This window comes from Haematobia irritans, chromosome 1, assembly GCF_050003625.1.
Source record: "Haematobia irritans isolate KBUSLIRL chromosome 1, ASM5000362v1, whole genome shotgun sequence".
Taxonomy (NCBI): domain Eukaryota; kingdom Metazoa; phylum Arthropoda; class Insecta; order Diptera; family Muscidae; genus Haematobia; species Haematobia irritans.
In genome coordinates, this window is record NC_134397.1 from 199434607 (window position 1) to 199446737 (window position 12131).

A 12131-nucleotide genomic window follows, 5' to 3' on the forward strand; every position below is an offset into this window, starting at 1 on the left:
GCCCGAACCGAAACATGTACAGTCCAGGCGTGTATAGATTTGTATCTGGCGTTTTCTTTTCAATGGCTCTATTAACCAGGTTCCTTAATCTATATCTGTCCATAAAGCTCGAATAATAATTGTATAATTAGATATAATGCATTTGGACGTCAATTGCCTGTTTCGGTATCAGGCTAACATGTAATATGAAAAATTGTAACTTTTAAATTATTTTAATTTAAATTAGAAAACTGGTCCCCTGGTACGAATTTTGGAAAAATTTGGTCCAAAATAAAAATTCGTTGTTGCAACGCTGGTAAGGCCTCCATATAGACCGATTTCAGATATTGAGGGTACAGAAGGTGCATTTACCATAATAGTAAATTTGCCAGATATTACTTCTCGTAATCATAAAACAGTTGGTGTACTATAGATTTTAGATTTCAAATCAAGGTATTTTTTCTTAATTTTCTTGCACATTTACAGGATATGTTTATGATTCCTTTAAAACTCAAATAAAAATAGTTCTTATAAATCCGGAATCTGATAGGTAAAATCTTTGCATTTATTTTCGGGATGCGAACTGGTTAAACTGATCTGTCATCAAACCCCCATGAAATTTTCTAAGGAAATTAGTATATTTGATTCATGGTGGTGGGTATTTATGATTTGGCCCGGACGAACATACTGCTGTATATACTTGTTTTATTTTTTATTTTCTATAGAAATAAATGTTGACTTAATTTTCTATAGGAAAAAAATTTTCTATAGTAATAATATTTCGAATAATTTTTTTATAGAAATTAAATTTTGACAAAACATTCCATATAAATACAATAATGACAAAATTTTCTATAAAAAACAGCTTTGACAATTTTTTCTGTCATATGTGTGTAGGTATATAGCCTTAAAATAAAATTAAAAACAATAAATTCGAATTATTGTTCGAATTATTTCAAATAAATTGATATGGGGATTAAAATGGATCGATCCAGCCCATTTGCTAGTCTAACATTCTAGGAAACATAAAATGATAGCCGTAATTGGAAGTTGATTTTTATTTCCAATCGTGGTGTACATTGATCGAATGCATAACGCATTGGAAACTAATTTGCGTAAAAACTTTTTTAGTTACAAAAATGTGAAGTGTTTTAAAAAATTTGGTTTAGCCGGAGTCGGAGTCGAGCAAAATTTTTACGACTCCGACTCCAGCCAAATCTTCAGACTCCGACTCCACAGCCCTGGTATTTACAATCCTATTTGCCTGAAATTGGAAATATAGAGGTATTTTAAGACCACAAATTGTTGTATCGAAAATGGGGTGTATCGGTCCATGTTTTGTCATAGCACCCATATAGACCGATCTCCCGATTTTACTTCTTGGGCGTCTAGAAACTGTATTTACAATCCGATTTGCCTGAAATTAGAAATCTAGAGATGTTTTGGGACCACAAAGAGGTGTGTCGAAAATGGTCACTATCGGTCCATGTTTTGGTATAGCCCCCATATGGAGCGATTTCCCGATTTTGCTTCTTGGGCGTCTAGAAAGTGTATTTTCTATCCGATTCGCCTGAAATTGAAAATCAAGAGGCATTTTAGGATCACAAATTGGTGTGTTGAAAATGGGGTGTATGGGTCCATGTTTTGGTGTAGCCCCCATGTAGACCGATTTCGCGATTTTACTTCTTTGGCTTCTAGAATCCGTACACTCAAAAAAAAGTGAACTCTCTATTTCACTAAAGCCAATTTAAGTATCGTTTAGTTCATGGAATTATTATGTTTGGAGAAAGTTTCCTCTACTCTAATAATTTTTTGTGTACGTTAGTTAAATTAACTGAAACCGAGGAAAAAAATATACACAAATGAAGGATAAAGATTAACTAAATTCGTGTTTTCCACAAAATAGTTCAATATTTCTTTAAATTTGTAAATTTTACTACAAATGCGTTCATCATGAACTTCGTATGTCACTAAAGACATTCTTGCAATTTTGAACTCCAATTTTTTCCTTCAAACTACAAAATTTTCTTTAACAAGTGAAAAAACTTAATTATGTCTAATAAATTTTCTTGAATTTGTCGAAAAATTTTTACTTATTTTTATGACATCGGCGAGATGCCAGCGTTTAGTTAAAATTTTCTAAAAATATTCAAAATTTTCCAAAATTAACCGAAATTTTTCTTCCTGGTGGGTTCACTGTTTTTTCAGTGTAGTTTTTATCCAATTTGCCAGAAATTAGAAATCTAGAGGTATTTTAGGACCATAAAGAGGTGTGTCGAAAAGAATATACTGCACCCAGAAAAAAGGGGCTCTAATGCCAACTGAACTTTATTTTAGTTCATGAAGATTAGTTGATTTTAGTTAAATTTTGCACAATATGTGTAAATGTTCCTTATTTGAATAATTTTTTGCTAACTTTAATGACGTGAACTAAAAATAAGAAAAAAGTTGTACTCAAATATAATGCACAATTTTACTAAAAAATAAAATAGTTCATATTTTCCTCAAATGGCAGAAGTTTGCTTAAATTGAGTTCATAAGTCTCTCAAATGAGTAAATTTTACTAAAATTGTACTTGTCTCGAACTTCGTACAGCGCTAAAGACATTTTAACAATTTTTAAATCCAATTTTTTCTTCCAACATATGAAATTTTCTTAAACAACAGAAAAAATTTATTTATTTTTAAAAAATTTTTCTTCAATTTGACCAAACGTATTAACTTATTTGTAACATGTTGAAATTAGAAAACTATTTTAGTTAAAATTTTCCACGATGGGGTCACTTTTTTTGGGTGTGGTATCTTAGACCCTCAAAAATCTGTATTGCATTTATTTTTACAGAACCTTAATCTTATCTTCGGGAAGCGTACGAGTTGAACTGATCTGCTTGGGAGAATATCTGCCATCAAATCCCCTTAAATTCTATATATTATCAAGTAACCCGCTACGACGAAGAGTTTTCAAAAGAATCTATTATATTTGATTCATGATGGTGGGTATTTAAGATTCGGCTCGGCTGAACTTACTACTGTATGTACTTGTTTATTTTGTAGTGCCCGTTATAATTTGAATTTTTTAAATGGCATTTGTTTGTACGTGAGTAGCTTTAAAAATATATCGCGAAAAGAGAATGAAAATTCGATAAATGAGATCTGTATCCTAATTTTATTGATCCTAGATTTAAAGCTAGATAGATTGCTAAAAATGTCTTTTTTTTTAAGAAACTACTTCTTTGGCTCGGAATTAATACCAAAATCCTTAAGGGAAGATCAAAAGCTTTGGAGCCAAGTAAAATTTTTTTGAGTGTATTGTTAAACACCAAGAGTAAATAGTTTCACATCAATTATCCGAAGGAAACCACAAAAGTAGCACTTAGGACATTATTAAGATCAGAGGTGTTCATGGAATATTGGAGAAACATTGTCGAAATTCCATATTGATATTTAAATTCGTATTAGTGTTACAAGTGCCAAATTTACAAAAATTCTATGTTCACATGTTACAACATTCGACAATAGACGAAATGGCCTTGCAAACGACATGATGCCAACCAAAAAAAAAAAAAAAAAAAAAATACAATCAACGTTGTAATGGAATTTTTCACAAAAAACAAAAACCAACAAAAGAAAGAAAGAAAATTTATAAATTTTTGCACATCTGTGCGTCTAATATGTTAACATTGAATACTTTTCATGTACTATCCCTGTCATGAAAAAAATATTTCCAATCCCGCCGACAAAAGTTCACTGTCATTATTTTCAGACCGTTGCATTTCGGTGAGCCAAGTGTATGTCAGCATGTTGTTTGGTTGCTGGGTTTAACAACGACACCACATATTTTATTTGCTAGTCGCAATAACTATCTATTGCTGAAACAATCTGCTAAGAAGAGGATACGTTCCAATGACATCTGCAACAAGAAGGCCAATGCGCGCCATGGATAGCACTTAAGTTTTATGGAGACCGCAACTAATGTCAGGATAGATGTCAGTCAACAGATAATTTAAAATGTGAAATATAGATGTTAGTTTAGGGTACATAAAAGTTAAATGCATTGTTATCGTACTTGACATCCGTGGATAGGCGGTCATTTCAGTGAACCGAATAATATGCGCAGAAAGTGAAAGCATAGAATTTTTGTTGTTTTTGTAAAAGTGTGTCATCTGCCGTGCTGTGAACTTTACGGAATCCATGTTGATGGTTGGCAGTTGGAAAACTTTCAACAAGGAAGGAATAGGCTTGTTTTAGAACTCGATGCAACACTTGTAGGAGTTATCCAGAACATCGTTGCATTGGTTTCTATCCAGAACATCTCATACACACAAAAAATTTTTTTTCTGGTTCAATCACGAAATTAATTGATCCAATTAATTTTTTAATTGAAATGTCTTCAATCACAGAAATGATAGTATCAATTAAAAAATTAATTGAAGGTCAATTAAAAAATTAATTGATCCAATTAAAAAATTAATTGATACTATTAATTTTTGTGATTGATTTTTGTTTCAATTAAAAAATTTGTTGAATCAATTAAACTTTTAATTGAATATTTTTTAAAACCCAATTAAAATTTTAATTGGAAAAATTTTCGTGAAATTTTTTTCTGTGTAAGTGCACTGTTAGAAGAATATGTTTTTCATATGTTCCGACATAAATAAAATGTGTTTCGGGCACAATTTTTATACACAATATATTTAAGTGGAAACATGTAATGTTCCTAAACTAACATTAAATGTTTGGGACACATATGTTAATATGTTAGAATATATTATGTTTGGGGCATGAATGTTTCATAAAAATAATATGTTTGAATTTAAACATATATAAATTTACAAATTTCGAGTAAAGATATATATGTTGTGATATTTTATTCAGATAGCGACAGAGAGAGAGAGAGAGTATAGAGAAAGAAATAGAGATGGAAACCGGGAGGGTTGACGAAAGTTTTACAATATGAATTGTTTGTTTTTTTTTCAATAAATGTTTTTTTTTTTTTTTTAAATCCCATTAAAAAAATTAAAACAATAATTGTGTTTAAATGCAGCCTTAGTGCAATTCTATGCTTCTTTGGCTCATTACACACAAAAAAATTTTTTTCTGATTCAATCACGAAATTAATTGACCCAATTAATTTTTTAATTGAAATGTCTTCAATCACAGAAATGATAGTATCAATAAAAAAATTAATTGTCAGTCAATTAAAAAATTAATTGATCCAATTAAAAAATTAATTGATACTATTAATTTGTTTGATTGATTTTTATTTCAATTAAAAAATTTGTTGATTCAATTAAATTTTTAATTGAATATTTTTTAAAACTCAATTAAGATTTTAATTGGAAAATTTTTCCTGAAATTTTTTTCTGTGTAGCGTAAATAAAAAATTTTTGGAACCGGCCAAGCCGTTTTTCAATGCCGAAATTCAAATATTGCAAACTTGAGTATTTCTATCATGAAATACTCTTTTTACACCCTTCACCACTACTGTGGTACAGGGTATAATAAGTTTGTGAAGGAAAAGTAAGTTTAGTATATCGATCGTCTTAGAATTAAATTCTGAGTCGATTTAGCGATGTTCTTCTGTATGTCTGTCTGTCTGTTCATGTATTTTTGTTCGTTCGTCCTCAAATTTGGCATAGGGTCGTTTTTTGAAACAAAGATAATTGCTATTTATTTTGGAAAAAATCGGTTCAGATTTAGATATAGCTGTCATATATATTTATCTCCGATCTGGTCATAATTGGCGTGTTTATCAACCGATGTTCTTCAAATTCCGTACATCCGAATATTTTATGAGTCTCGAAAAACTTGCAAACTATCAGCCAAATCGGTTCAGATTTAGATAAAGCTCCCATATATGTTTCGTCCGATTTAGACTCATGTGGCAACAGAGGCCAAAGTTTACTACCGATTTTAATGAAATTTTGCAGAGAGAGTAGAATTAACATTCCACCAATGCTTAAGTTAGGTTAGGTTAGGTGGCAGCCCGATGTATCAGGCTCACTTAGACAATTCAGTCCATTCTGATACCACATTGGTGAACTTCTCTCTTATCACTGAGTTCTGCCCGATTCTAGGTTAAGCTCAATGACAAAGGACCTCCTTTTTATAGCCGAGTCCGAACGGCGTTCCACATTCCAGTGAAACCACTTAGAGAAGCTTTGAAACCCTCAGAAATGTCACCAGCATTACTGAGGTGGGATAATCTACCGCTGAAAAACTTTTTGGTGTTCGGTCGTAGCAGGAATCGAACCCACAACCTTGTGTATGCAAGGCGGACATGCTAACCATTGCATCACGGTGGCTCCCTTAGAGTGTAGGTTAGTTAGGTTAGGTTAGGTGACAGGCCGATGTATAAGTCTCACTTAGACTATTCAGTCCATTGTGATACCACATTGGTGAACTTCTCTCTTATCACTGAGTGGTCGAAGCAGGAATCGAACCCACGACTTTGTGTATGCACCACGGTGCTTGGTAAATTTGATTGAAATCAGTTCAGATTTAGATATAGCTCCCATATATATCTTTCGTTTGATTTGCACTTATATGACCTCAAAAGCCAGAGTTTTCCCCTGACTTGCTTCAAATTTTGCACGAGAGGTACTAACTATACATTTAGTCAAAATCGGTTCAGATTGCTCCCACACACATAAATTTTTTTTTCTGATTCAATCACGAAATTAATCCAATAAATTTTTTAATTGAAATGTCTTCAATCACGAAAATGATAGTATCAATCACAGTTTTAATTGGGCATAGAAAAAAATCTTGATTAAAAAATTAATTGATTTCATTACCAAATTTCAATTAATTTTTTAATTGATTCAATTAAAAATTTAATTGATGTTGATTGCAAAACTCAATTAATTTATTAATTAAAAAAAAGGTAACTATTTTCAATTACCTTTTGAATTGGCTTAGAATTTTTATTTGGATTAACAATTGATTGTTTGAAAAAAAATTTTAATTAAAAATTTAAAAAAAATGTTAATCACTTTTTTAACTGTATCAATTAACTTTTTAATTAAAAATTTTAAAATTTTCAATCATTGACTTAATTAACTTAATGTTTCTATCTTGATTAAAAAGTTAATTGTACCAATTAATTTATTAATTGAAAAAAAAATCAACTTCAATTAACTTTTTAATTGGAAATATTTTGGTGATATTTTTTTCTGTGCATATATACGTACATCAGAGTTGGGGAAAATGGGTCTAAAATATTTTATATTTTAGACCCCTTTTCAATTTTCCTCCAATTGACTGGATAGTTTCCACTGAGAATATATTTAATTCGCTATTTAAGTGTGTCAAGTTTGATCTGATTTGGTTCAGATTTAGATAAGGCCTCCATATATTCGTTTTTCCGGTTTATACAAATATGGCTAAAATTCTCACACTTTACACAAAATTCTGTGATGATTTCCCCATATCTTAGTCATATCCTACGCACTGTAACGCCAGAATTTCCAAAGAACGGTTGAGTTTTAAATAAGGCTCCAAGTCGCCCGACTTGACCAAATAAAATATCACAACCCACACTTGACCACATATCTTGGTGAGATCTAACCGATATCCTTGTAAAATCTCCACTTATGATTAGCAAAAATTGTAAATATTACTAAAATTGTCCTATATCTGGAATACATATGTATCGCCTGATAAATCATAAATGCTCTTTTGTACAATTGCATTAAAATTTCTCTCGCTTCATATTTCCCATATTTGTACCCTGCGCCACACTGTGGAACAGGGTATTATAAGTTAGTGCATATGTTTGTAACACCCAGAAGGAAACGAGATAGAAACATGGAGTCTTCGGCAGTAATGCTCAGGGTGGGTCCCTGAGTCGATATAACCATGTCCGTCCGTCCGTCCATCTGTCTGTGAACACATTTTTGTGATCAAAGTCTAGGTCGCAATTTAAGTCAAATCGCTTTCAAATTTGGCACATGTTCCCAATTTGGGTCAGAATAGAACCCTATTGATTTTGGAAGAAATCGGTTCAGGTTTAGATATAGCTCCCATATATATCTTTCGCCCGATATGGAAGTTGTAAAAATGACTCTAATTTTCATAAACTTCTAATACATATATATCGAGCGATAAATCATAAATAAACTTTTGCGAAGTTTCCTTAAAATTGCTTCAGATTTAAATGTTTCCCATATTTATACCCTGCGCCACACTGTGGAACAGGGTATTATAAGTTAGTGCATATGTTTTCTTACTAACATTGTGTTCCACCCTAGTGCATTAGCCGACTTAAATTTTGAGTCTATAGATTTTGTAGAAGTCTATCAAATTCTGTCCAAATCGAGTGATATTTAAATGTATGTATTTGGGACAAACCTTTATATAGAGCACCCAACACATTTGACGGATGTGATATGGTATCGAAAATTTATATCTACAAAGTGGTGCAGGGTATAATATAGTCGGCCCCGCCCGACTTTAGACTTTCCTTACTTGTTTTTTACTAACATTGTGTTTCATCCCAGGGCGTTAGCTGATTTAAATTTTAATGCTAGAGTTTTTGTAGAAGTATAAAAAATTGTCTCCATTAAAAGTATCTGTAAATGCAAACCTTAATATAACATAACTCCCAGTAAATTTGAAGTAGTTGAGATGGTAACACAAATGTTTGTCTACAGAGTGAATGGTATAATATACTCGGCTCCGTCGACTTTAGACTTTACTTACTTGTTTCATTTTGAGTTCTTGTCTTTACAGTAAGCAACTAATAATAAAATATTGAAAAAAATTTCTCATATTGGGGAATCAACTAATTTTCATGAACTTCAATGATTTCATAAAGATTTTAACATATTCATATTTTTTAAGGTTATAAAATAATCTATTGTCCAAATTGTTTGACAGTTTTTGAAATTTTATTGCATGAAACCAATTTCATAATTAAATTCATTTCAACTTTATTGAACCAATATATTACCTGATTATTCCTTTTGTGTTCCTTTCTATTACAAAATACTACAACATTGTACATTTAAATGTTTTGAACTTTTAATAATTTTCTTTTTCATAGTGTTGAGTGTTTTTTACATGAACATTTTCATGGTTTACGGTCAAACCCATATATATATAGAATAAATACTATTTTATATAAAAAACAATAAGAAACCAATTGATACAGTAATATCAACTAGATACGATAGTTAGTAAGCAGCAGTCATTCCATAGGATTAAAAGAGGTATTTCATAAGCCAACAAAGCCAGATAGTTTAAATGTAAAAACAAATATAAATAAATAAATAAAAAAAATAAGTACGTGACAAATACAATTGAACTATTGAGTTTCGCATTTAATTTTTGGTAGAAACTTAAAAGCTATTGTGATACAAAATGTTTGTTTGTATGTAGTAGTAGTAGGCTGTGAATATGTATTTTATTTATAAAAATTAAAAAAAAATTGTCTATTTTTTGTGTGTGTTTAACATTTTGGTTTTCTCATCCAAACCCTCTCCGTGGAGGGGTTATGGTAAAGAAATAAAACATGGCTTGATTTTATTCCCTATGATTTGTTTAAATTACAATTCATATAAATTATAAATAAAACAAAAAAACTTTAATAAATAAATTAATAAATTATCAGGATGTATTGCACTCCCAGAGGCTCTTATGTATGATAAAATAAATAAATAAGTTAATAAAAAAGAAAGATGAATCAAGAGTTCTTTAGAAAATATATAAACAAATAATATTTTCCAAGAGTTGCTATAATTTTTCAATTTTTTGTTTTTATATTTTTTGTTTGTTTGTTTTGTTTCTTGGCCATCATATTCTAGATTCTTTTGTGCTATAGTAGTTTTGTAGCTTTACTTCGTTTCGTTTTAATTTATTTCTTGTAAGCATTATAAGCGAGATTTTGAGCATCACGTAACGCACGTCCATAACTGTGTTCATCATAGTGAGGATGTGCCACTACTTCATAGTTATCCTTTTTCTCCAAGAGCTTCTTTAGACCAATAATGGAGGACAAAATCAAAGCAATTTTACCAATGATTAAGGCCTTGAAGGAAAGTAGAGCCAGGAAACCAATGGCCAAAGGCAACAAAGCAGCCATTTTCAATTTGAAGAGCAACAAGAGGGGCAATAAGTACTTCTTCTTCTCCTTTTTCTTGCCACGAGCTGCAATTATAAGAAAGAAAATGAGATATTAAAATACTTTATAGACACAATAAACAAGATATTTTTATAGCCTCCACCATAGGATGGGGGTTATATTAACTTTGTCGTTCCGTTTGTAACACATCGGAATATTGCTGCAAGACCCCATAAAGTATATATATTCTGGGTCGTGGTGAAATTCTGAGTCGATCTAATCATGTCCGTCCGTCTGTTGAAATCACGTAACTTCCGAACGAAACAAGCTATCGACTTGAAACTTGGCACAAGTAGTTGTTATTTATGTAGGTCGGATGGTATTGCAATTGGGCCATATCGGACCACATTTACGTATAGCCTCCATATAAACGGACCCCCAGATTTGGCTTGCGGAGCCTCTAAGAGAAGCACATTTCATCCGATCTAACTGAAATTTGTTACATAATGTGGGTATATGGTCTCAACAACCATGCGAAAATTGGTCCACATCGGTACATAATTATATATAGCCCCCATATGAACCGATCCCCAGATTTGGCTTGCGGAGCCTCAAAGAGAAGCAAATTGGATCCGCTCCAGCTGAAATTTTGTACATAGTGCTGGTATATGGCCTTTAACAACCATGCATAAATTGGTCCACATCGGTCCATAATTATATATATATGTTAGTCCTCATATAAACCGATTCCCAGATTTGGCTTGCAGATCCTCTAAGAGAAGCAAATTTCATCCGATCCGGCTGAAATTTGGTACATGGTAATAGTATGTGGTCTCTAACAACCGTGTAAAAATTGGTCCATATCGGTTCATAATTATATATAGCCCCATATAAACCGATCCCCAGATTTGGCTTGCGGAGCCTCTAAGAGAAGCAAATTTCATCCGATCCGGCTGAAATTTGGTACATGATATTAGTATATGGTCTTTAATAACCATGCAAAAATTGGTCCATATCGGTCCATAATTATATATAGCCCCATATAAACCGATCCCCAGATTTGACCTCCGGATCCTCTTGAAGGAGCAAAATTCATCCGATCCGTTTGAAATTTGGTACGTGGTGTAAGTATATGGTCTCTAACAACCATGCCAGAATTTGTCCATATCGGTCCATAATTATATATAGCCCCCATATAAACCGATCCCCAGATTTGACCTCCGGAGCCTCTTGAAGTAGCAAAATTCATCCAATCCGGTTAAAATTTGGTACATTACGCTAGTATATGACCGATAACAACCATGCCAAAATTGGTCCCCAATCACAGAAAAATTGGCCCTTTTCGGTTCATAATCACTATTGCCACTCGAGTCAAAAATAATCTACCAAAATTTTATTGCCATAGAAAATTTTGTCAAAACATGAAATTTTGTCAAAACATAATTTCTATAGAAAATTTTGTTAAAAATTTATTTCTATAGAAAATTTTGTCAAAATTTTATTTCTATAAAAAATTTTTTCACAATTTCATTTCTGTAGAAAATTTTGTCAAAATGTTATTTCTATAGTTCTCATTTAGAGATGAAGATCTTCCAAAACATCAAGAATTCTACCAATCTACCAAACAGTAAAAAATCTGCCATTTTTGATAGAATCGTGTTTATAATTGTATATAGCCCCCACATAAAGTGACAACCATATTTCAATTCTGGCTCTATAATTACCGCACAAAAAGTTCATATCGGTTCGTAATTATTTCTTCCCTATATATACCGGTCAAGAACTGGATATATTCTTAAATACGTATCGACCTTTCTTTTGTCTAATATGTATCCCGCATGGACTAACTTACAATTTAGAAGATGATGTTAAGAACTTTTAAGATGCCTTGCCATCGGCCGCAACCCAAGTAATTCAATTGTGTATGACCGTCTTTAGTAGAAGTTTCTACGCAATCCATGGTGGAGGGTACATAAGATTCGGCATGGACGAACTTACGGCCGTATATACTTTTTTATATTTAAAGTACATAGAAAAAATCCATTGTTAAACACATGAAATTTTATGTTTATTGCAAAAAAAATATTTTA

General features: G+C 31.7%; 1 protein-coding gene across 1 annotated transcript in view; it reads right to left on the minus strand.

Moving 5' to 3' along the window:
• Window positions 1–8977: 8977 nt before the first annotated feature.
• Window positions 8978–12131, minus strand: part of Osi9 (DUF1676 domain-containing protein Osi9) — a 41559-nt gene continuing 38405 nt past the window's right edge. The window contains exon 3 of the mRNA XM_075288396.1: window positions 8978–10127. Within this exon, the coding sequence (XP_075144511.1) occupies window positions 9835–10127 (293 nt within the window). The 3' untranslated portion in view covers window positions 8978–9834. The remainder of the gene's footprint in view (window positions 10128–12131) is intronic.